Genomic DNA, 24,850 nt, shown 5'->3' on the forward strand with positions numbered 1-24,850 from the left:
TGCTATGCGTCTGCTTCCCACTAGCAATCTATTTTACGTTTGGTAGTGTATATATGTCCATGCCACTCTCTCACTTTGTCACAGCTTACCCTTCCCCCTCCCCATATCCTCAAGTCCATTCTCTAGTAGGTCTGTGTTTTCATTCCTGTCTTACCCCTAGGTTCTTCATGACCTTTTTTGTTTTGTTTTTTTAGATTCCATGTATATGTCACTGCCTTTATTTTGTGTTTGCTTTTACCAGTGAGATTTTTTTTTTCATAATTTTCTTATTTCTGGTTGTGCCCCTTTTTTTTTCCACTTAAAGAAGTCCCTTTAACATTTCTTGTAAGGCTGGTTTGGTGTGATGAATGCTTTTAGCTTTGCTTATCTATAAAACTCCTTATCTCTCTTTTAAATCCAAATGAACGCCTTGCCTGGTAGAGTATTCTTAGTTGTAGGTTTTTCCCTTACATCACTTTGAACATATTGTGCCGCTCCCTTCTGGCTTGCCAAGTTTCTGCTGAAAAGTCAGCTGATAGTCTTATGGGAGTTTCCTTGTATGTAGCTAGTTGTGTTTCTCTTTTTGCCTTTAAGATTCTTTCTTTATCTTTAATTGTTGCCATTTTAATTACAATGTTTCTTGGTGTAGACCTTTTGGGGTTCATCTTGTTTGGGACTCTCTGTGCTTCCTTTACCTGGATGTCTGTTTCCTTTCCCAGGTTTGGAAGTTTTCTGCTATTATTTCTTTAAATAGGTTTTCTGTCCCTCCCTCTCTCTCTTCTTCTTCTTCTTCTGGGACCCCTATAATGTGAATGTTAGTATGCTTGATGTTGTCCCAGAGGTCTCTTAAGCTATCCTCATTTTTTAAAATTCTGTTTTCTTTTTTTCTGTTCAGCTTGTCAGGATGTCTTCCTGATCAATGATCTGTTCCTTTGTGTTTTCTAATCTACTTTTGGTTCCTTCTAATATATTTTTCATTTATTGTATTCTTCAGATCTGATTGGTTATTTTTCTCTTTGTTGAAATTCTCACTGTCTTCATCCATTCTTCTCCCAAGTTCAGTGAGCATCTTTATAATCATTACCTTGAACTCTTTACTGGATAGATTGCTTTTCTCCACTTTATTTAATTCTTTTTCTGAGGTTTTGTCTTATTTCTTCATTTGGAACATACTCTTTTGTCTCCTCATTTTGCCTAATTCTCTGTGTGTATTTCTATGTATTCCTATGTCTCCCAATCTTGGAGATGTTGCCTTATGTAGGAGATGTCCTATGGGGCCTATCACATGCTCCCCTCTGGCCACCAGATCTAGGTGCTCCAGGGGTATTGCCCTATGTAGGCTGCATGCACCCTTCTGTTGTGGCAGGCTGACTGCCGTGGGCATGCTGATAGGTGGGAGTGGCCCCCGAGCTGGCTGGTTGTGTGGCCAGTTTGTGCATGACTGCTCAGGCCCACTAGTAGGTAAGACAAGCCCCCAGAGCTAATAAGCTGGAGAGAGGATTCCAAAATGGTGCTTGCCAGTGCTGGAACCAATGTGGTAGAACAAGATCCCCCAAATAGCTGCTGCCAGTGTCTCCATCCTCAGGGGGAATCCCAGTTACCTCCCGCCTTTCTAGGAGACTCTCAGATCAGCAAGTGGGTCTGACCCAGGTGTCTTTCAAATTACTGCCTCTGTTCTGGAACTTGGAGCATGTGCGGTTTTGCACGTGCCCTTTAAGAGTGGAGTTTCTGTTTCCTATAGCCCTCTGGCTTTCCTGAACGCACGCCTGGCTTACTTTCAAAGCCAGATGTTCTAGGGACTTGTCTTCCCGGTGCGGGACTCCTGGGCTGGGAAGCCTGATATGGGGCTTGGACCTCTCGTTCCTTGGGGATAAGCTTTTTGGTTGTGATATTCTTTTTGTTTGTGGGTTTCCAACCTGAGGGTGTGGGTCCTGGGTCCTGACTATATCATGTCTCTGCTCCTCCTACCCATCTTGTTATGACTCCTTCTGTATATCTTTGGTTGTGGAAAATCTTTTCTGCTAGTCATCAGGCTGTTCTCACAGAGAGTTGTTCTTTAAGGAGTTGCAATGTTGGCACGCCCATAGGAGGAGGTGAGCTCAGGGTCTTTCTACTCTGCCATCTTGATGCCACTCCCTCAAGTTAATATTAATTGATGGTGATGATGACAGTTTGCTCTCCTTCCCCAGATGCCAATACTTGTTCTCTCATTCAATTTACCCTTTTTTGCTTGTTTTGAGTAAATTTTCTCCAACTTGCTGAAAGTATCAGGTAATTAACACCACTTAATAGCTGTTAAGTAGGATAATCATCTGTTTTTATCCCTGTGTGGTGATACTCAAGACCCAGGCTTCTGCTCAGTTTGCTCTAATAAGGGACGATCTGTGGGGCAATGAGAGAAACTCCCTTTGCTGAAAGCAGCAGGTGCCTGTTACATAAATGATGTGGCAACAGAAGCCTTACATGGAAAACACCACTCTAGGAGGGCAGGGAGTTAGGAAGGTGTGGCCCTGGGGTTTTGGGACCCTTTGTTCCCTACAAGAGTTGAGCTCCTTCCCTTCAAGTTGGGCGGGGAGGGTGGTATGGGTGGGATGGGCTGGAGAGGGGAAGGCAGGGCTAGCAGCTGTGCCTAAATTCACTGGGGAACTCTATGAATGTGAGTCCAATGCCGAGACTAATTATCATCCACTGTGCATAGGGCTTTTCACTTGGGCAGGAGATGACTTGTTTCTGGCCTTGGCCTCCTTCCTGTAACTGTGGTCTTCCCTGGTCAGGGAAAATTGTCATGACTGTTCTCTGGAAATCTTACAGGCTTAAGAAGAGGCTGGTAGAAGGGATTTTTGATCTGAATGTCATTTCTGTGGAAGATTTGGAAGCGGTGTTTTTCTAGGACACGAGGAAGCAAGTGACTGTCTCAGACACCTCCCTGAAGGATGATACTGAGTGTCCTTGGGGAGGCCCCCAGCTTGGGTATTCTGCTTTCCCCCGTACAGCTTATCCTCTGAATCTCAACTCAGAGGCCATTCTCCTCCAAGGAACCCTCCTTCATTTCCTCATTCAGAGTGGATGATTTCTTCTCTCCTCTCTCCCTGCCTCGTGTTGCTTGAATCTACCTCTGTACGTGGGCTCCCATTTTGCTGCTGTGCTGTAGAAGCCATGGTTTCCGTGCTCATTTACATGGCAGTCTCCCCCAGCTAGGCTGCTTTGCATTCACTGCCTACTAGTAAGGGCTTATAATAAATATTTGCTGACTGAGTGCATAAGTGGGGCTCTTCGGCACCGGAAAGCTTGTTAATCACTTGTCCTTCTACCCTCCTCATCCTAGAACTTTCCCTTCTGTTAGTCTTTCTCCTCTCAAACAATCTGAACTTTTGCCGAATCACTTCCTGTATTCTGAACATGACAATTCCTACTTCCCTCATCCCTGGCTTAGAGAAAGGAAGAAAGGAGTCGGTACCTACAAGTGTTAACTTAAGATGTCTTTGAATTGCCCGCTAGTTGTAGGAGAATTTTGTCCCTTTAAAAATATGGCATTGGGCTTCCCTGGTGGCGCAGTGGTTGAGAGTCCGCCTGCCGATGCAGGGGACACGGGTTCGTGCCCCGGTCCGGGAAGATCCCACATGCCGCGGAGCGGCTGGGCCCGTGAGCCATGGCCGCTGAGCCTGCGCGTCCGGAGCCTGCGCTCCGCGACGGGAGAGGCCACAACAGTGAGGGGCCCGCGTACTGCAAAAAAAAAAAAAAAAAAATGGCATTGCTTGAGAGAGTGCTTTTATCCTCACCTCCTCCCTGAGTGGGCTCTTAGTTCAGTAATTTTACAGGTATGTGAGGAAACTGGCAGAGAGGCTTTTGAAATTCAAGTGTGTCTTGAAGCTGCGTGCCTACGGTGATAAAGGCAGACTGGGAGGTATGGGCAGGGCAGGGCAGGGCTGGAACCCCAAAGATTTGGTCCTAAAGTGAACCAGTCACCTTCCAGGTTTAGAAAGTCCAGAGACACAGGGAAGGCCGGAGGCAGGTAAAAGGAGCTTGTGACAGTGAAGGGTAGAGGTGACCTGCCGAGGAAAGGCAGAAGATGGCGGAGACTAGGGGCTGCGAGGTTCTGGAGGTGCAAGGACGCTGGAGAGATGACCCCCATCCCTGGAAGATGCCAAGGCCAACCCTTCAAGATCAGAGACCGTGGCCATGGGTTCTAAGGGAGCTTCATGGGTGTTCTTCCACCGGGTGGTGGCTCGGAGAGCCAGGAGCCAGACACTACTGCCCTTACCTGCCTGTACTACCTGCCCAGACTCAAGTCCGGGAGCAGTAGATAGCGAGCATTGCTCTGTGAGTGCAGGACTGTCACAGCCCTGCTGAGGCACTGGGACCCTGGGTCTTCAGAATGGAAGCCTCTGCCCTATGTGTTTGGTCTATGAATCTCAGCTCAAATATTTAACAAAGTCACCTGGGATGCTTCTGAAAAATGCATATTCCTGGCTACAGAGTTGATCTTAGCAGATGGGTATAGCACCCAGAAATCTGCATTTTTTTTTTTTTTTTTTTTGGTATGCGGGCCTCCCTCCGCTGCGGCCTCTCCCGTTGCGGAGCACAGGCTCCGGACGCGCAGGCCCAGCGGCCATGGCTCACGGGCCCAGCCGCTCCGCGGCACGTGGGATCCTCCCAGACCGGGGCGCGAACCCGGTTCCCCTGCATGGGCAGGCGGACGCGCAACCACTGCGCCACCAGGGAAGCCCCCAGAAATCTGCATTTTAAACCAAGTGTCCCAGGCAGTTCTGCTACAGGTGGCTGGAGGATCCGCTTTGGGGATTCAGTGCTGAGCAGTCATTTCTCAAAATTTAATGTGCATATAAATCACCTGGGGATTTTGTTAAAACCCACCAGGTTCTGATTCAGCGGTCTGGGATGGAGCCTAAATTCTGTATTTCCAACAAGCTCCTGGGTGATGCTGGCGATGCCGGTCCTGGGACCACACCTGGAGGCACAAGGTTCTCAGTGCTTCACCCGGGAACTGGTTAGAAAGGCAGATTCTTAGGCCCCACCCAGACCTACTGAATCTGAAACTGGGTGTAGGGCCCAGCCATCTGTGTTTTAGCAAGACTCCCAGGTGATTCGGAAGTACCATAACGTCTGGGAATCACTGCTGGATGATGGTGAAGCTTAAAGACATGGGCTGGAGGAGGGAGGCCAGTAGGAGTGCCAGGGTGGTAGAGCAGCGAGCAAAACCCGTTCTCTTACTTCTTGTCCCAGTTTACTTCTCCTGCAGAAGCGAAACTGAGACCCTTGTGAACTTGAGTGGAGGGAGCCCCTTCCTCATGATGTGTACGCACACTTTTCCTTCCGTGTCCCCGGCACACAGCACAGCTGGTGGTGAGGGCCCACGGGACATGGCAGGGGGTCTGGGGGTGCTGGAGCCCATGGGAGTCGGCCAGAGTGGAAGCTGGTCCCCGAGGAGCAGTTAGGACAGGAGAGGATCAGGCAGCTCCTGGGAGCCTGGGCAGGGAGCCGGGGAGCCAGAGCCGTCCACGCTGGCTGGGCCGGTGTCCGCAGCACGTCAGTGCACGGCCAGGTCCCAACGGGGACCTCTGGGCCGAGCTGTGAACTGGGCCCTCCTCACTCTAGGTGGCCAGGAGCAGAGGGCAGCGGGGGTAGGGGCTTGCCCCGCACCTTCTCTCCCTGGGCCTTTTCCTCTCTCTGCTGCCTTCTCCGCATGCAGAGTGAGCCCCTGTGGGTGTCAAGAAAGCTGCAGACGCTTCCTCAGCGTGGATTAAACGTGCTCAGGGAGGATGGGTGGAGAGAGGGGGAAGAAGCCAGAGGGCCCCATGGGGCTGGACAGTGGGAGGCCTGCAGAGGAAGCCCCCTGGGGCTGGAAGCGGCACTCGGTGGCTCCCTGCCCCACCTCTGTGCCCTCACCGAACTCCTGGCCTCTGCAGGCCGGAAGGAAAATGCTCCTGTTTCCACGTCCTGGGTCACTCGGGCAGGATCTCCTTCCCTTGCTATCGCCCCCTCTTGCCCCTGTGTTTCTGGGTAACAGGCCCGTGGGGAACATGATCGGTGACTGATTTCCCCTGAGGCCTGGCTCAGTCTCCTGGGATCAGCCATGAGGCTCTGATCCTGACCGAGACAAGGTCGAAGCAGTACTTGGCCCAGGCATTTCGGAGAAGTGCTGGCAGCGAAGGGCACAGAACCAGGTCCACAGTTCCTGGCGTGCATACAGTCAGCATACATCAGACTAATTTATGGTGACTTTTGTTTTTTTTTTTTTTTTTCTTACAGTGGTGTGTTAGTTTCGGGTGTACAGCAAAGTGATTCACCTATATATTTTTTTCCAGATGTTTTTCCATTATAGATTATTACAAGATATTGAATATAGTTCCCTATGCTATACAGTAGGTCCTTGTTTATTTTATATATAGTAGTGTGTATCTGTTAATCTCAAACTCCTAATTTATCTTTCCCTCCCCTCCCCCAATTTTATGGTGACTTTGTAAATTACAGTTCTAGACTAGGTGATGATTCTCTGTTGAGTACGTACCAGAGTCGTCCGCTCTCCCCCTTAAACTATTGGATAAACACTGTGCAAAATCCAGGAGGTCAAACAGTTTAACATACCAGCATCATCAAATAGGCAACACTCTAGTCGGCCCAACCGGTGTTGCCGCTTAGTCATGCCGTCTGAGGTCGGGGTGCCAGCTCTTAGCCGGAGGGCTCAGAGGCTGCAGGGAGCCTTGCCCCTGGGAGGGCTGGCCTGCCCTCCCAACCCCCCAGGCTAGTGCAGGCTCTTGCCTGACCGCTGTGAGGCAGCGCCCTCTCTAGGAGAGCTTTACCCAGAGCAATTAGAGAGAAAGTGGCCTTCTAGCAAGGGACTCAGACAGAATACGGTTTCCCGACAGTGCTGGGATGCTTTTCTCACAGTCTTCCATTGAGCAAACTCCCAGGTCCCTAAGCTGCCATCCTTTCCCTCCTTCCCGCTGTGTCCTCCCGACGTGAGTCATGTGCACAGTTGTTCATCTGGGGACAAATGGAGAACGGCTCTCCACGCTGGACATTTCTGAGAAGATTGCCTCCGCCCTGCTCATCCTAGAAGGGCTCCTGTGTTTTAGGGCCAGTGTGGCGTGGGCTGGGAAATCACATGAAAGAGACGTTATCTTTTTCTTCTTTTTCATATTCACTGGCTCCTGGGCAGATAAACCTTAGGACAGATACAACAATACAGGACAATACAACAAAGGGAACTGGGGTATTGTTCGGAAACAGGTGGCGATTGGGATTTTTACGGTTTGAGAGGCAGGCTGTTAAACAGCCCTTGGTTTTTCTTTCCACTTGGCAAAGCTGGAAGCCTGGTTTAATCAGAGGCGGCGGGGTCAGAGGAGACCGGATGGAGAATCGGGAAACCAAATTTGGTTCTGGGCCATTTCACTGACTTTCAGGGTAAGAGTGACAAGTCCTGAGAATGGTAAATAGCTCATATGTGATTGTTAACAGTAGCAATGATCACATTCATCGCGATAGCGGCATCTTCCTTGCTTTGATGCTTCTTCCCCTTTGAGAGCACTGTCGGAGGCCACCCTGTGTCCCTTCTAGCACCCTTGCTGGTAGGTTGTAAATGTTGGCATCTACAGATGAGGTAAATAAGACTCAACATGGTGAGCTGCTTTTCTCAATATCACAGAGTTGATCGTTATGTAACTGGTAAGAATTTATGTAACACTTTGAGATAGTGGGCTAATATTTTTAGCCCAATGTGATCACAGCAGAAAAGCTTGTTGTCTGAGTCAACAGGGTTCACTGAGAGATGGGTGGAATCTCTGGGTCTCACAGCTGCCACTCCCTTCAAGGTACACTCAGCCCTGGAACCTACCCCTAGGCTTCTGTGGCTTGACTTTTAGGGTGTTTGGTCCCAGCCCTGCTTATACCAGCCCCTCAGAAATCCTGCCCCCCTTGGGAGGCGTGGCGGGAGCCAGGAGCACATCTCCAGCACTAGGGTGCTGGCCACCACTTCTCCGCCTCCACCGCCCCATCCTCCCCAGTCTTAGGGAATCCCCGCTCTCCCCCAGGGAGCTTCATTCCTTTGCTTCCACTCCAAGCATCCCCTCTCTCTTTCCTCTCCCTCTGGGGGTTAGAAGAGCTTCTCCTCTTGCCCCCGATACCCCTCTCCTCCACAGCAATGAAATAAGACATTGATACGTTATTATAGTATTCTTCCATCATAGGTAAAGGTTACCAGTCAGCTGCAAATCACTTGGGGGCTAAAGCCGGAGAATGAATGGATACATGAATGAATGAGATGATGCATACGTAGAAATAAAATATTTTTAATACAAATAAAATAAAATGTCCTGGAAAACAAGGTTGTGGATGAAAGCTTAGAGCGGAGCTGAATGTGGCACTTCCAGAGGAGAAGAGGTAGCTGCTCTGTTGGACAGAAGGAGCAGTGTCCAGGGACAGAAACCTTCTAGAAGGTTCCTGCACCGCCTTGGGAGGATGTGCAGGGGCCCATACCGGTAAGGGGCGGTAGAAATGAAAAAGGAAAAACAAATCCAGGTGGCTGTGAAGAAGAAATGACAAGATTTGGAAACAGACGGGTGAGGAAATGGATGAGACAGAGAAATCAGAGATGGCTATTATTAGCAGAAATCGGAAATTTAGGAGATAAAGGTTACAGGTGTCGGGAGGAGAGTGAGTTTTCAGCACGCGGTGGTTGTGGACTATTGGGATGGAAATGACTGCCAGGAAATGAAAATTGAGGGCGAGAATCTGGGCAGGAAGTCAGGACAGACGATCCTTCCCAGATGCCACATCCATCCTCTTAGAAGTGATGGAAGAAGCGGGGGAGCGGGTGAAATCTTTGAGGTCTTCACTGACAAGTGTCTGAGCCTTGCTAGCGTGCGCTGAGAGCTTCACCTGACATTGGACTTCTGCGTACATCAGGGCAGGCAGTGGTGGGAGGAGGCTGTGTTGTCATCATACTCTCATGACAGGCCCCCACCCCTCAGTTTATGATGGTGACACACAGAGGCTCCAGCACCAGGGGATGAGAAGGCCGGGTCCCAGCAGGAGGGGAATAAAATGAACATTTACCCAGAACTTGACCCACATCAGGCCTGGCGTTAATCCATTAAATGATGAGTAAGTGGCCGTTTTAGGTGGGCTTGTGCAGAACCCGCCCAGGTGGTGACTGTCACCTCTCTGCTTTTGTTCTCACGGTTCCTCTTCCTGGAATGCTGACCTCTGGCTTCCTCGCATGATTAGGTTTTACTCATCCTTTCACGTTCCCTTGATTCCGCCGTGATCGTAAAACCTTCTGTGAGCCCCCCTGGTTGGAGTGAATTGCAGTCTTTTCAGCAACCCCACAATACCTGTATTGAGACCACTTAGTTAGTATTTATAACTCTGTAAAGCAGGGCATAATAAGACACGGGAATTCAATAGACCGTGGCCTGCGTGAAACAGTTCCTCTGTTGTATGAAAGAATGAGATTGGCACCATTCCAACAGCTTGTCTTATGAAGGAAACAGTGTTCTGCAGTGTGAGGGGACGGCTCAGGATGGAGGGCGGGCCGTCAGTGCTCCCCTCGGTGTTTCTGTGGTTGGCCGGGGAGATTCAGGGGCGGTCTTTGTATAACTGAGATAAGCAGGGTTGGGAGGGGACAGCTCGTCCAACTGCCCACACGAATGAATAAGCATTATGCCCGCCTGGTGGTCATTCAGCCCCTGCCTCAGCGTGCCCAGCGCTTGTGAAAGGAAGGGCGGGCTGGCTGATCGGGGGAAGGATAAAGAGGGATGATCACCACTTTGCTTTTCTCGCTGATTACCCATTTTGTACCAGACAAGATGGGTTAAATCACGCTGTGGTTAAGAAACAACTCCCAAATCTCAGTAGCTTAGAACGCGGTCCAGTGGTCAGGACTCTGCGCTTCCATTGCAGGGGGCAGGGGTTCGATCCCTGGTAGGGGAACTAACATCCCGCGTGCCCCGCGGGGCAGCCAAAAAGAACCCCAAAACACCCCTCTTCTCCTCTGAATGTGGCACTTCCAGAGGAGGAGAGGTAGCTGCTCTGTTGGACAGAAGGAGCAGTGTCCATCACCGGCTGCCCCAGCATGCCTCTCCTCACTTATGGCTTCAGGATGCTGGAGGACCCTCCACCCTAAGTGCGTTTTTCTGTGTCAGAGGACAGAGAGAGAGAGCCTGGAGTGCTTTGCGTTGGCTGGTAAATGCTGCAGCCGTTTCTGTTCACAGCCCTTTGGCCCCGCCTTCCCGACGGTGGATACAGGAAGTGTGTGGAGGGCAGCAGTAATGCCCGATGGTCAAGGCTGGTGCTCATGGCCTGGCCGAGGTTCACTGGGTCCAGGAGGAACAGGATCCGTAAGTCTCCCCTGCCGTCGTGACAGGGACTGCCTGGGGAAGTGGGAGAGAAACAGTGTGTGGATGTAAAGGGCACCCTCGCCCTCCCGCCTGCAAGGGTGCTTGCTCAGTGATAGGAAGAGGCAGCTGGGGAGAAGCCACCCCGAAGAGCAGCATGGATTCTGCAGCTTTTATCCCACCCCCAGCAGGTGGGGCACCTCTGGACCCAGCTGGCCTCCCTTAATCAGTTTTCCTCAGTGTGGTGACAGTGACAGATCCCCCCTGCTCAGCAGGTTGCAGCTTCTGCTAGAAATCAAGCCCCGAAGAGAGAAGAAACAGTGGTGCTGAGTAGAGGGACCTGAGATCCAAACTGTAATCATTCAGAGATTTGTGAGGCGGGGATGATCCAGGCCTGGGATGACTGTCTCTTAACATGTTAATTACCTCCGCCTAAGTGGCTGAAATCAATGATTAAAAAAGGTAGAGACATGCATAGTAGAGGTCACAGCCACTACCCCCTGGGGCCGGCAGGCTGAGAACGGGCGCTTTCTCTTCGAGCGGCAGGAGGTAAGGTGGTGTCTTGGCTGGCCGCAGGTGGGGTTGGAAAGGATGGCTGCAAGGTCCTGTGAGGAGGAATGATGGGACGTACCCCCTCCCACCAGGTCGTTGAGGCTCACAGGGGCTAGCTGTGCCGGTTCACCCACTGAGGCCACTGCCTCTGGACCGCTGGCTCTTGTACGTTGATTCCAGGGTTATTGCCTGAGAATTTTAAGAGGCGGGTCAATGCAATTCATTCTTCACTGGACTTGAGAATGAAGAAGATGCCACTTAGTTACAAAATGCATTTCTTACACCTGTGCCTCTGCATGTATTTATTTCAAATGTGTGTCCCCCACTGTATTTCCCATCTGGGGCGGTTAGCTCATCTGACTAAAGTGAGAGATGAATGAGACCAAAGTCATGTTCTTTCCCCAAATAGGAGAGTTCAAAGCAGTTTGTTTCCCACCCAGAGAAATCTTGGTTTGTGACCACAGGCTGCATCCGTAATGCCAGCCAGCCATGCTCCAAACATATGCACCTGGTCAGTTCAATTCATTTTATCAAATACTTGTGCAGTCTCTGCTAAGTACAAAAAAAGCACTTTGCAAATAGAGATGAGACAAGAATAGAGTTTGACCAAGACGGCTCATTGACTAGTGGGGTAGATCCGTGTGTGTCCAGAGGTAGGAAAGAAGGTAATGCCTCCATCGTGGACAGGTTACGGAAAATCCCCCTGAGTGAGGGTCGGGAAGCATGCTGTGGGGCTGCAGGGTGGGGTGAGGTGAGGTGGGGTAGTATGGGCTGAGCTTCCATTAGAAAGTGCTATTTCAGATGGGCCTTGAAGGACGGTTAGAATTTGCTAGACGGAGCGAAGCATTCATCGTGGTCTAAACCAGTACTGGTCCGCGGCCTGTTAGGAACTGGGCTGCACAGCAGGAGAGGAGCGGCGGGCGAGTGAGCGGAAGCTTCATCTGCCGCTCCCCATCCCTCCCCGTCCCTCCCCATCGCTCCCCATCCCTCCCCGTCGCTCCCCGTTGCTCCCCATCCCTCCCCATTGCTCACATTAGCGCCTGAACTATCCGCCCATGGAAAATTGTCTTCCATGAAACTGGTCCCTGGTGCCAAAAAGGTTGGGGACCGCTGGTCTAAATGACACACAGAGGCTATCCCCCCATATATATATGACTATGTATATACAGATAATGAATATATATATTAACTATTCATTAAATATTAACTATTACTTAATGAATTAACTAATTCATTAACTATTCATTCATTAAATATTTATTCCTATATGATTGGGAAAGGTGGTACATTAATATCTCTATTTTGGGGTTTCCTTGTTACTGGCCCAGGGACCAAATTTCTCCTTTACAGTCACTTTGATTTTTGTTACAACTTTGATTTCTGTTAAGATGTAAACACCCTTGGGGGGTGGGTTCACAATCATGTTAAGCTCTTTTCACACCGGTGCAGGTAGACTGGGCTCACGGAGCTTAGTCTTCCTGCTGGTTGCCTTCCACTCTCTGACCCTTCTTGGTCTGGGCTGGTTTCTTTCCCCTCCCTCCAGAGGCTAAACTTTCCCTCTTTTATCATACTACGTGTTCTTACTCTTGGGTTCCTCTTGATCCATGCAGCATCAAGAAAAATGCTGTTTCTTACTTTTTCCCCAACCCTCCTGTGTTTGAACTGTATATATATGTTTGCTTTCGGTTTGTGAGTTTCTATGGGAGGATACACAGGGCCTAGGAGAACACGAGCAGGGCAGTTATAGAATCATTAGAAACCCTATCAGTATTTCTTCCAGTGGGTCCTGCCTTGGGCCAGACGTCACAGGGGCTGGATGGCCTCTTCCACTCTTCCCAGGGGTCATCCACGGGTGACCCCCTGAAGCAAGTGCCCTATTCTGATAAGTAGGGTGCTGAGGGCCTGTGTCCTTTTTGGGTTGGGTATAAAGCATGGCTCCAGTGCCTTAAAGAAGAGAACTTAACAGAAACGGGTCACAGTGCAGGAGCAGTGACTCTGTGATGCTGCGGGGAGGACCTCTGTGTCACCAGCATGTCAGAGGAAGTGTCCAGGCAGGCGGACGTTAGCCGCTATAGATGCAGGAGTGACTTTTCCTCCCTCTAACACAGGCCTGTGTCTCTGCTTCCTCTTCAGCTGGTGCTGCCAGAATACTCCATCCACAGCCTCTTCTGCATCATGTTCCTGTGTGCTCAGGAGTGGCTCACCCTGGGGCTGAATGTCCCTCTACTTTTCTATCACTTCTGGAGGTAAGTCTGCTTGGGACTGCCCTGTCCTTCCCCTTTTCTGCTTGGTCAGCCTGCCCTCCAGAGATGATGTCCTCCCAGATGGACCAGCCACTTAGTGCCTTCCTCTCATCCCTTCCCTTGGTGACCCTTTCCTCAAAGCCTTCTTTGCAAGCTGCTCTCAGACAATAATTCAGTAAGGGAAGGCCCTTCCTGTAGGTTCCACTAACCACAGCCTCACCTCTCACAGATCAGCGTTAAAGGCAGCTAGAGCATTATTCACAATAGCCGCAGAGTAGAAACAACCCAAATGTTCATCAGAAGATGAATGGATAAACACAATGTGGTATATCCTTTCGATGGAGTCAAGTATTTGGGCAATAAAAAGCAATAAAGCATTGATACACACTACAACATGCGTGAAGCCTGAAAAAATTACAAGTGAAAGAAACCAGTCACAAAAGGCCATTTATATGCAATGTCCAGAATAGGAAAAACCTATAGAGACAGGAAGTAGATTGGTGATCGCTAGGGCCTGGAAGGGAGAGGGAGTGAGGTGCGACTACACTGTTTTCTTTGAAAATGTTCTGAAATTAGATACTGGTGGTGGTTGTACAACTCTATGAATATATGAAAAACTGCTGAATTGTATACTTTTAAAAAGGTGAATTTTTTTGACAGATGAATTATATCTTAATAAAAACAGCCCACCTACCATATGGGCTGGATTTTCTGGAACTGTTCTGATTTTAAACCTCTTCCCTGCTAAGACCGTGCATCAGATCACGTGATTTGGGCTTTTTTGTAAAAGAGAGTCACCGTGTGGGTATATAGGAGGTAGGGAGGGGGAATACGAAAGTAGTCAAGAATGCACATGTGCAGATAAGTTAACCACACTTTCCCCTCATCCCCCAAACATTTAATCATCGTCATTATAGCATACAATATAGCCTGTATTTAGTCACATCTAGAACATTCACCCCTTCATTTAGCAAACATATGGAACACATACTACATGCCAGACATTATGGGCGATTCCAAGATGAATGTAAAATATAATCGTTACCCCCAAGGAATATATACCCTAGTGCTAGAGGGAAATAGATTCTTACCAGATACATAAGGAACATAGGTAGGAGTGTAGAGAAATGGAAGTGTGACACTGGGGAATCTGGAAAAGTACATTCGAGGTTAAAGGACTAGCCTGCTCAGATGTAAGAAAGCACCTGGTGTGTCTGGGGGACAGTGATTACTCAGTGTGCTTGGATGTGGGGTTCTCAGATAGAAGGGAGCAGAGATGGGGTTGACAGCTGGGGATCAGGTGTGGAGGGTCTGAAATGATTTGATAGGAAGTTGGAGTTAATTTATTCTGTAGGAAAGGGATACCTCTCAGAAGTTTTGAGGAGGAAAGTGGCAGTGCCTGATCCGATTTTTAGGAAGGTGACCCTGACAGCCGCGGGAAGGCTGGGTTGGAGGGTGAAATTTTGAGGACGAAATCCAGTTAGGAAGTTCTGATGAAATTCCAGGTGGAGAGACTGGAGGCTTGAAGTTGGAAGTTGGAATGGAGACAGAAGGAGAGGATTTGGAAAGGTAAACTGGACATGCCTTGGCCAGTAATTGGATGCAGGAGGTGAGGGAGAGGGAGTCTCTAGGCTGGGTGGCTGGGAGGTGACCAAGAACAGGATGCAGATTGAGGGAGGAAATAAGATGATTCAGTTACATAACAGAGTCCTTCTATGTAAAGGTAACCTACTAAAATCTGAATTTAGAGAGAAGTCACATAGAAACATAATGGTGTTGAAATGTATCGCCTACCCACTCAGAGACTTTCCATGCCTACCTCCTCTGGTATCCACAGCAAACGGGTGCTTCTGGGTTGCCTCTCCCTGTTTTACACACAGGTTACAAAGACTCATAAAGGTTACTTCATGGCCCAGAATCACTCAGCTGGGATATGGCAGGGCCACCTCTATAAGGATCGCAGGCCGTGTCCTTGTCACCTAGGGGTTGGCTCTTCTCCTTCTAAAATGAATTTATCCCAAGGTCCTTCAAATAGTGTGTTGTCAATCCAAGGTATCAAAAATGTGGTTAATTTACAAAACTTTTATTGGTACACTGCTTCTTAGAGCTATCACTCCTCCAAAAGGGAGGATGGGAGAGCCAGCTGTGTCCTTACACTTGGAACGTTTCCGTGTAAAAGAAGGGAGTGACGGCAGTCTCCTTGCCAGTAGGGAGCTTATCTTACTTTTTTGAATCCCTGACAGGGTCTAGCCTAGTTCTGGCAATTTGTTAAGTACTCAGAAAATGAAAGAAAGAGGAGTGAGGAGGGCAAGTGTCCTTTAAAAAATAAGAGTCCTGATTTCCCTGGTGGTCCAGTGGTTAAGACTCAGAGCTTCTACTGCAGGGGGCGCGGGTTCAATCCCTGGTCTGAATGCTGTGCGGTGCAGCCACAAAAAAAAAAAAAAAAAAAAAAAGAAGAAGAAGAAAAGAAAAAATAAAAATCAGAGTCCTTGAAACCCCTCTATTTCATTTCTGCTTCCCCCTCCTTTCCAAAGGTCCAGCCAAGCAATGTTTCTAGTGCAGATAAAGCCCCCTCTGCCCTAGCTCCCAGTTTGCTTAAATACAAGTAGAACTGCAGAATTTTTGTTCAGTACCTGTTCTTTGAGATTTTTTGGACCCATCACCTCACACAATTGTCACAACAGCCCTTTGGAGTAGGCAGTTTCAGTCCCATACTGCAGACGAGAAAGTTGAGGCTCGGAGAGGTTAACAGTTGACCTGAGGAATCTCAGTCTGGTGACGGGTGGGCCTCAGGGCCCTGGCTCTGTCCACTGAGCCACTCAGCCACCCCGCCACCCCTTCCTCCACTTAATGAGGCCTCCTGGGAACAAGGCCACAGCAAAAGCAAATAGGTTGTGAAATCTGCTCCTGGGCAGAGGAGAGGTGAGTGGCCTGGAGGGTTGTGAGCTGGCAGATGTCATTGAATCTGGCTTGCGATTTCCTCTCTGCATAGCGTGGATGACAGATAATGTCAGTGCAATCCTTTGAAGCAGATGAAGAGGGAACTGAAATACCAGCTCTGTGAGTTGCTACGTTACAGGGATGCTCTTCAAAGCCGGTGTGATTAAGCCCGTCAGACCACTCGTCTGGTCCTTGCTCTCGCTCGAGGACCACGGCCTGTCCCAGAGCCTCACAGGAGCCATTAATTTACACCTCCTGACTCCATTACCAGACCGACAAAAAGAACAGCCCGCTGCGCGATTTCAGCTGCACTTTGTTCTCCGGCTTTGAATGAGGCCCTGGCTGAGGCCCTGGGGGCAGCGATCTGGTGAGGACCAGAGGGACGGCCTCAGGGACAGGACTTGCCTCCTGCCTGACCACTTCCCAAGGTCTCACACAGCGCAGTGGGAGAGTTTCCCTCCTTCCGGGAGCAAGGCCAGTTCACGTTGAGCTGAGGTGATGTTTTGAAGAAGGCGAAGTCTGCATTCACCTCTCTCCTCCTCTTCGGTTTACCCAGTTTCCCTCGGGGGCTGCTCTCTCCCCGCGATGGCCAATATTCTTCTTGCTGTTCTGGCTCCTTCCATCAAGAAGAAAATTACCTGTAAACTACTCCACACTCAAGTGGGAATATGATGTCCCTCCCAGAGTATTCAGGATTTGAAGAGGGGATCTGGGAGGAGGATAACCCAAAAGTAATTAATGTTTAATCCCAATAATTAATGTTCATGGTAGAGTTGTGGTACAGCGACACTAGGCAGCGGATATGCAACTGACATCAACCCGCGCCTGTGCCCCTACTGGCAACCCAGACCCATACACATTGTGGACCTCCCTCCGCTACCCCCTCACCCCACCAACCCACATCCCTGGAGAAAGGAGGCTCTTCCTGGTATCTCCCAGGTACCACCAGGGGACACGTTTTCCTTCTGTCAGAGCAGCTGTGTGTGAGGTGTATCTGATACTGGTGGATCTGAGTATTTGGGTGTTACCACCTGCTAGAAGACAGTGGCTGAGCCACTTTTTAGCAGTGCCTGGGCTGTAATTTGGGCAGTGATTCTGGCAGAAGGCAGACAGCTGCTTAGCAGAGATTCCTTGGATTGGAAGTCTGGCATCAGGGGACTCAGCCCAGACGACTTCAGATGTCCTGTCCAAGCCTCAGAGCCGATGATGCCGTGCGCTCTTTCTCTGCAGGTACTTCCACTGTCCGGCAGATAGCTCCGAATTAGCCTACGACCCGCCGGTGGTCATGAACGCAGACACCTTGAGTTACTGTCAGAAGGAGGCCTGGTGTAAGCTGGCCTTCTATCTCCTCTCTTTCTTCTACTACCTTTACTGGTGAGTTTCTGCCCCTCCTGGTGGGTTTGACTTCTGCAGCAAATGGAGAAAATCTCAGGCTTTTGCAGGTGGGAGTCCCAGCCTGTCAAGGATGCTGTCAGCCATCTAACTGGTTTAGGAGCAAGAGCTGCTGTGTAAAGGAGTGGAAGGGGCAGAAGGTCCTGCTGGAGGCCTTGCTGGCTGACAGGAGCATCCTTTGGGCTACACAGTGAACACACATTCTGCCAACCCCTCTTAGGAGATTATTGGTGAAGTGCGCTTGGTGACGCCTTCTCCAGGCATGGGGCGCCCTACCCCCAGCAAGTCCACAGCTCAGACACTCAGGTCACCTGCGGCCCCGGATACATAGCCTCATTGCCCCCTAGTCTGTGTGAAAGCATTCTTGGGGACCACCACAGAGACCCCCGTGGCAGTCAATGCTTCACAAATGGGCATGTTGGGCCATTAAGCGCTTATACTTACAATTCTCCTAATATTATGTAACACCGTTCTAATTAAATAAAACATGCTGGCTTTGTAATTCTGTTTCAGGAATCTCCCCTCTTTTCACCTCTTTATTCAGAACATCCTAACTAAGCAGATAGCTATAAACAGACTGTCTCGTGGTTTGATACCCCAGACAGCGTCTTTTCTGAAAATGTCTCCTCCTCCTTCCTGTTCCTCTTTGGACTCATCTCTGGGGTGTCTCACCTGTCACCTTGCTCTCCTGTCGCTACCTGCACCAGACCATGCTATGTCCAGGTACCCCAGCACTGTCTCCAAAGTGGCCAGGTGGCCAGTAGCCGGGTGAGGAAGAGGAGGCTGGGGATGTTAGACTCCAAGGCTGCCTCAGGGTTCAGGTGAGGCTGGGGGGCAGCATGGGAAGCAGCTGCATTTATCTAGCATTTAAAAACGAGCCATTCTTCGAGCAAAGAGCTCGATATGTATTGCTTAGCGTATGAGCTAAAGGCTATCATTATCGGCATGTTACCAATGAGGAAACCTCATCTGAGATGTTAGATAATTTTCCCATGGTCACAGCTCATAGTGACACAGCGAGAAGTCCCTCTCGGGTCCTTTCCCAAAGATTGAGCTCTTAACTGCTGGCTGTCTTAGGAAACCTCTAGAAAAGTCTTTATCGAAGCGTGGTCTTTGGACCTCCTGCGTCAGAATCAGGGGGTGAGGGGGTGTGCTTCTTAACAGTGCAGATTCCTGGGCTCAGATCTGCTGATTCAGAATTTTGGGGCTAAGCATCACTCTGGAGTTGCTGCTTGGGTCCACCTCGTCTCCCCTCTGCGTCCCCAGGGTCCAGAAGACTCAGACGCCCTGAGTCTTCTCCTATAACCCTCAGGGCTGTAAGTTCCTCTGGAATAATTCAGACCTGGAGGGGATTCGGAATATTCTACCACGTTCTTGTTGGAGTCAAGGGTTGGTTCAGGCTCAGGGTGACCCCTTCCCTCCTCTTCCTGGGTGGAGTGTCCTGGGACAATGCCTGCTTCAATTTGCAAGGAGCCTGAGGGTCTCCGAAGCCTCTCTGGAGCTTTCTGAAGTGCCCAGCAGATTGGCCCAAGTCTCCCTGATCTAAGTCTGAACTCTCTAGCAACTAAAGCTTGCTCAGGCTGCTTCCTGTCATGGGCAACCCTCATGGCCTTAGCGATTTGGCACCTTGGGCTAACAAGGAGGTTCACTTTCTTCCCTTCAGTGTGCCCAGCCTCTTTGTGGGGCTGCAGACAGCTCCTCTGCTGAGTCATAGGCTGAGGGGCCTGTCCCCAGAGACAGCATTGCCCCTCCTCAAAACCAGCAGAATAAGGGCAGTGCTTTCCCTGGCTCCTGCCCCATTAGCCTGGGATCCTCTTTAGTCTGGATGGAGACTGAGGCAGATCAAGCTTCCTCATTTCAGTTTTGTTGCAGCATCTGCTGGAGCCTAAGGCGCGGGAGGGAACAGGGCATAGGAGTCATAGGAATTTACAGATAGAGAGCTACTCTGCTTCCTGTCTGCTGGGCTCTGGCGGCCATATTGGGGCTCCTGCCCGTTAGATGGCTGTGATCATCCTGTAACTGATTATGTTCCAAGCATTCTGTTCAGTTTGGCACTGACTGTATGTTACATGTGTTAATTACTTTGTTTCCAAAACAAAATGGGTACCAATTGCTCCTCCCGCCTCCCTGGGACCCTGGGTGGCAACCGGGGTTCTGCCTTCTTTGTTGAACCTGACCTCTTGGAGCTCTTCAGGGCTCCTCAGAGACCCTGTTTCTCCCACCTCAGGGGCTCCCAGCCCCTTAGATCCAGGCTTGGGGAGAGCCAGCACTCTCAGCCCAGGCCACTCTTACAGGGATGGAAGGGGACCCACGCGCATGAAGAGCTGCCTCTGAGCTGAGCGCAATGATAGAGACTCAAGTGCCAGCAGCTGGGAACCCTGTAAAGGTGGGGTTTGCGTTTTACAGTGTGAGGTTCCTGAGGGGCTCCTAAGGACCTCATGGAGATTAAGAAATGTGTCCGAGGTCCTAGCGGATAGTTAGCAAAGTATCTGGCCCGGGATTCTGGGCTCTCTTCCCACTGTGCTGTGCGAAGCATCCCAGCATCCAGAGCCCCCCCGCTTCTCAGGTTGCTTTGTGGACCAGGACACCTTTGCAGGTTACACGGGATGGGGATTACTTAATACTAATACTGATGCTAATATTAAAACTAAAAATAATAGAAGCTGGTTAGTCTAGTGTGGATTCTGCCTGCTCAATATAAAGATCTTTTCAAATCAAGGGTGTAAACCAGGATGATATTATCTACCTACGTCGTGCCACCCTCCTATCCATTTACTCTGGATCATGCCTGCGTCCCCTCATGCTCATTTCTCTCACTCAAATTAGGTTATTTATGGTTGACTTGATGGCAGAGGCCTCAACTGTTTCATTGCCCTCTGTATCTGCAGTGCCCTGGCCAGTGCCCGGCACATAGTAGGTGCTCACTAAACCCTTGTTATCGCTACAGCTTAGCCGTACACTCCCTCGAGGCAGGGGCTGCACACTTGCCATTGTTTCCCAGCACCAAGAATGGCGCCTGGCCCGCAGGAGGCGCTCAATAAATATTGACTGAATGAGGGAAATGAAAGTGAGTAGACAAATACAGTGACGCTCCGTGTTACAATGGAAAGAGCACTGGCTTTGGTGTTGGGACATGGCTCCTAGCCTTGCTGTGTGACCCTGAGCAATCCACTTTTCAGCTGACCTCCGTACTTCCTTCCCCATGTTGAATAAGACCCCTCTAGCGCCAGGCCTGGCCAGTGAGGCTCTGTGTACATGAGGTGCATCAAGTTCTCAAAGGCAGAACTTCAGCTACGCAGAGGGGCTTGTCCGGGCTTCGCAGCTGGAGAGGGTTAGAAGTAAAACATTTTAGTTTCTCACCTTTGGTTTTGTGTCTTAGATTATCCTTTCTTCTCTCTATATTGTGAAAAGGTTGTTGTTTTTCTTTCTGCCAAATGGATAGAGTGTATATTTTGGTGTGGAACATTCTTCATTGTTGCAGAATTAGCCTGCAGCCCTTTCTAAGAGCCCAGGGATGCGTGACCCCCTCCTTGGTAGTGCTGGGGCTCCACCTTAGGACACAGGCTCTTAATGCATGTTTAATGACTGGGCTCTGTTAGAAAAAGCAGGGCCAGGAAGTTACCCAATTAAGAATTCATCCAGTTTGTGTGCCCAGAGGGCCGGTGTTCACACAAGAGTCCTTGCAATAGTGAGGATGATCATTTCCCTAGTGCTGCCATATCATCCACCATAATCTGGGAGCCCCTGGACACAGCCATCACATACGCATGTGGCAGCTGGTGGCATAAAGAATCCACTGCACGCCTCCCACCCCTGGGGGACCTGCCCTGCGATTGCAGGAAAGAGGACTAATGGCCACGATAATCACCCTGATGAGAATAACGAGAGGCACTCAGAGCAATCACATCTCTCATCCAAGGAGCACAGTGTGGTCTCGTAACAACGTTTAGTCCAACACTGTGGGAAGTAGTAGGGGGAAGAGTCCGGGGAGTAGATGAGATGCTCTCGTGACAGGAATGAGAAAGAAGCAAGGGGTCTGGCTTTTGGAAGGAGCCTCCTTTGAGGGCCGTCTGAGGTCTTTTGTGGGATCCCACTAATGCCTTCTTTTCCTCTTCTTTCTGCATCCAGCATGATCTACACTTTAGTGAGCTCTTAACTCAAAGACCACGCACATCCTCAGAGACTGGGATGGGAGAGGCCCGAGGCTGCGCAGTCCACTTCTGCTGGTGTTGGGAGAAGGGACCAGTGTGGGGAGGTGACAGACAGAGACGGGCAGACACTCTGAATCGGGAGCCGGAAGCATGCAGCAGCCAGCGGCCGAGTGCGCACGTGTTGTCACCCTGTGTATCAGTCTTTGGCGTTCACACCCCACACTCGGGCTGTAGAGATCCCTTCTGAGCAGCGGGGGCACGAGGGGTGACGAAACGCGAAACCTCTTCTGAGCGAGAATTGCTGCTTCCTGAATCCACTTTATTGAATGGCTCCCTGAAGTTCACGCTGCGTTCCTGGGCCGCGGGCGTGGAGGCTGGATGGCTGGCAGGTGCCTGCTAAGGAACGGCGTGACCCAGGGTCGAGGCTGTATCTGTGGGACTGATTGAAGTCCTCAAGGACGTCACCGGCTACCTGAGACTCTCGTGTTTCTTCCAAGCCCTGGCCACGTCCTTCACTTCAATGGGAGGGGCCTGGAAGGTGTGCAGATTTGCCTTGGGCTCTAACCAGCCCTGAGCCTGCAGGGGTGTCTGTTTTCCTGCGCTGCTTTGTAAGAGCCCAGCTTAGGATGTTAGTGACATCACAAGCTGAGTTTGGGACAGTATGTTGGTAAAGAGTTACGGCCAAAGTCAGGGCTGGGGGGTGGTGAGTTGGGAAGGGGGGAATCATAGGAAAAAATGATTTTTTAAAACACTGATGACACGTTCAAGGTGTTAATTCTTCACCACCACAAACTGTATTCTTCTGTTGTCATCCCAAACTATCACAGTCGCTGAATGCAAATCAATTGGTCAACACTAGTCAAAGCTACTGACTTTTAAGGCTCCCAAAACAATTCTGAGGCCAGGAAAAGCTGGAGTGGCACCTCTGTACTGTGGGCATCCGGCAGCCGAGAAGTGAGACAACATAATTATAGCTTCGTTTATGATGCTGCATCATTCGTGCTGTTTGGTTCAACACAAGGACATTAGCTCATTTAGAATTTTCCATTCGACATTCTCTCCTTTTTGGGTAGGAGTTGTACTCGGGGGTTGTAAATAATGACAAGGCTGAGATTTTTATTATGTTTAAACTGGGCACCATGATTTTGACCTTATTCCCCAAACTTCCCTTCTTTTCTTCTGTCTGACATACACAGGCTATTTATACATATACCAGCTTCCACCTGAAGTCCGTGACTCAGGTTTATGAATGGTGTTTGTGTGACACGTGTGCTGTGTTTAAAACGCAGCGACCGCTTGAGTGTCTCGCCTACCTGGCTGTCTCATTTAAACGCATTACAGGCTGGCTTCATCTCCATATGGAAGGTAAACTGGTAGGTGGACAAAGAGAAGTTTCAAAAAAGCATTTTCCTTCTAAAACTTCGACCGAAAACAAAATGTAGACTTCTGCTCTGAGGTTGAAGGTATGGAACCGGAGGATTCAATGCAATATTTGGGGGAGCAGCCTTCCCCTTGGCCAATGCCCACTGTCCTGGCCAAGTAACTGTGGTTGCGGTGGAGAGTTTCCTTTAGGGCTGGTTGGCTCCGTCTCTGACTCCATTCCCGAGACAACCAGCCACCTTCATCCAGAGAAGCCAGCCCTGGGTTCCAGGCTGCAGGCAGCAAATCTAACCCCACCGCCATCTTGCAAATGCAACTGAAGTCAGAGGGTAAATGGTCCATGTTACTTCTCACCACGGAGCTGTTGTTTGTTTTTATACTTTGCCTCCTTCCAGAAAGATTTGAAGTAGCTTATAATAGCAGGCACAAGTATGCAAAGACTGTTAAAATGGAAATAGGAAATCCAAACTAAAAAGGAGGAGGACACAGAGATACTGACTTCCTGAGGTACTCTATTTACTGGGATTGAGCTTTAAAATCTGATATCATTTCTCTTAACAGTAAATAATAGCAATTCACATTTACACAGCGCTTTTCGGATTGCTTTTGCATCTCATTTGACTTTCCTCACCATCCTGTGAAGTTGATACTATTCTTTTTCTCATTTTCTAAGTGAGGAAGCTGAGGTTCAGAGAGGGTAAGTGACTTACCTATAGTCACACAGCAGTCCCAGACCTGCCTTTGAACCCCGATTGTCTGACCTTAAAAACCCCATGTTCTTCCGTTTTAAACAGAGCACATGTGTTACACAAACACCATTCATAGACCTGAGTCACAGACTTCAGATGGAAGCTGGTACACTGAAGAGCTGACAAAGTAGCCTAGGGTTCTGTTAAGGTTTGATTAGCATTAACTTTTTGAGAGAAAGAGAGTATTTTAAAAAGAGAGTTATAGAGAAAGTATACCTTCATGTGCTAGCCTCAGTCTTGCTTTATTGTGGGAGGTTCTTCTCTAAGGCGGTCCTCTAAAAACTTTAAAGGTGTCTAGTGTCTCTTGGGCAGTTCTTATGTTTATGACAGAGAAACATCCAAATATTTCTCTCCCACGAGTTGTGACTGGGAAATAATTCCAGTGGTTGTTGGGAGTTTGAGCCAATTTTCAGTTGCTGGGAGAAGCTAATTATGATGATAAGAATCAGAGAAATGCGCACAGTTGGTGGAGCCGTGTTGTGTACCAGGATTTATGCCAGGACCTCTTCCAACTCTCACAATGATCCTACAAGGCAGGTTGCATATTCTCACCCCCAGTTTACAGGTCAGGAAAACAGGGAGGCTCAGGACGGATGAGTCTTCCCTGGGTGGATCAGCCAGACCAGAGCTCGAGGCTACAAATAAATGGCCAAATAATAACAATAGCTAAAATTAAGGTGTTGGGCATTATTCTATATGTTTTGTGTGCTTTTGTCTGATCCTCATAACAATACCATGACGTCGATATTATCTCTGCTTTATAGATGAAGAAAGTCCCAGAAGATGAGTTACTTGCAGAGACCCAGAGCTTGTAAGGGGTGCGTATATAGCTACAGCTGGAATTTAACCCCAGGTCTGCCTCTTCACACATAATTTTTCCTTCTTGGATATCTTTGTTGCTCATTGTTTGTCCCACAGAAATGACGGAAGGGAGGAAGGGGAGTGAAGCAGGAGAAACAGCACCCTGGATAAATCACAAAGTGAATATTACCCTTGGGTGATGGAGAGCTCATCCTACCAAGCATGTATGTGGGCATCAAGGAGGGGGGGGGCACACACATTATGTGATGGTGGCATTGGTGGCCTGGTTCCCATTGCCTTAGGGAGGCAGA

General features: G+C 49.4%; 1 protein-coding gene across 1 annotated transcript in view; it reads left to right on the forward strand.

Moving 5' to 3' along the window:
• Positions 1-22,358, forward strand: part of CNIH3 (cornichon family AMPA receptor auxiliary protein 3) — a 306,731-nt gene extending 284,373 nt beyond the window's left edge. Inside the window, exons 4-6 of the mRNA XM_007111470.2 lie at positions 13,017-13,129; positions 17,297-17,440; positions 21,587-22,358. Of these exons, the coding sequence (XP_007111532.1) occupies positions 13,017-13,129; positions 17,297-17,440; positions 21,587-21,614 (285 nt within the window). The 3' untranslated portion in view covers positions 21,615-22,358. The remainder of the gene's footprint in view (positions 1-13,016; positions 13,130-17,296; positions 17,441-21,586) is intronic.
• Positions 22,359-24,850: the final 2,492 nt, after the last annotated feature.

The sequence above is a fragment of the Physeter macrocephalus genome, chromosome 4, assembly GCF_002837175.3.
Source record: "Physeter macrocephalus isolate SW-GA chromosome 4, ASM283717v5, whole genome shotgun sequence".
Lineage (NCBI taxonomy): Eukaryota > Metazoa > Chordata > Mammalia > Artiodactyla > Physeteridae > Physeter > Physeter macrocephalus.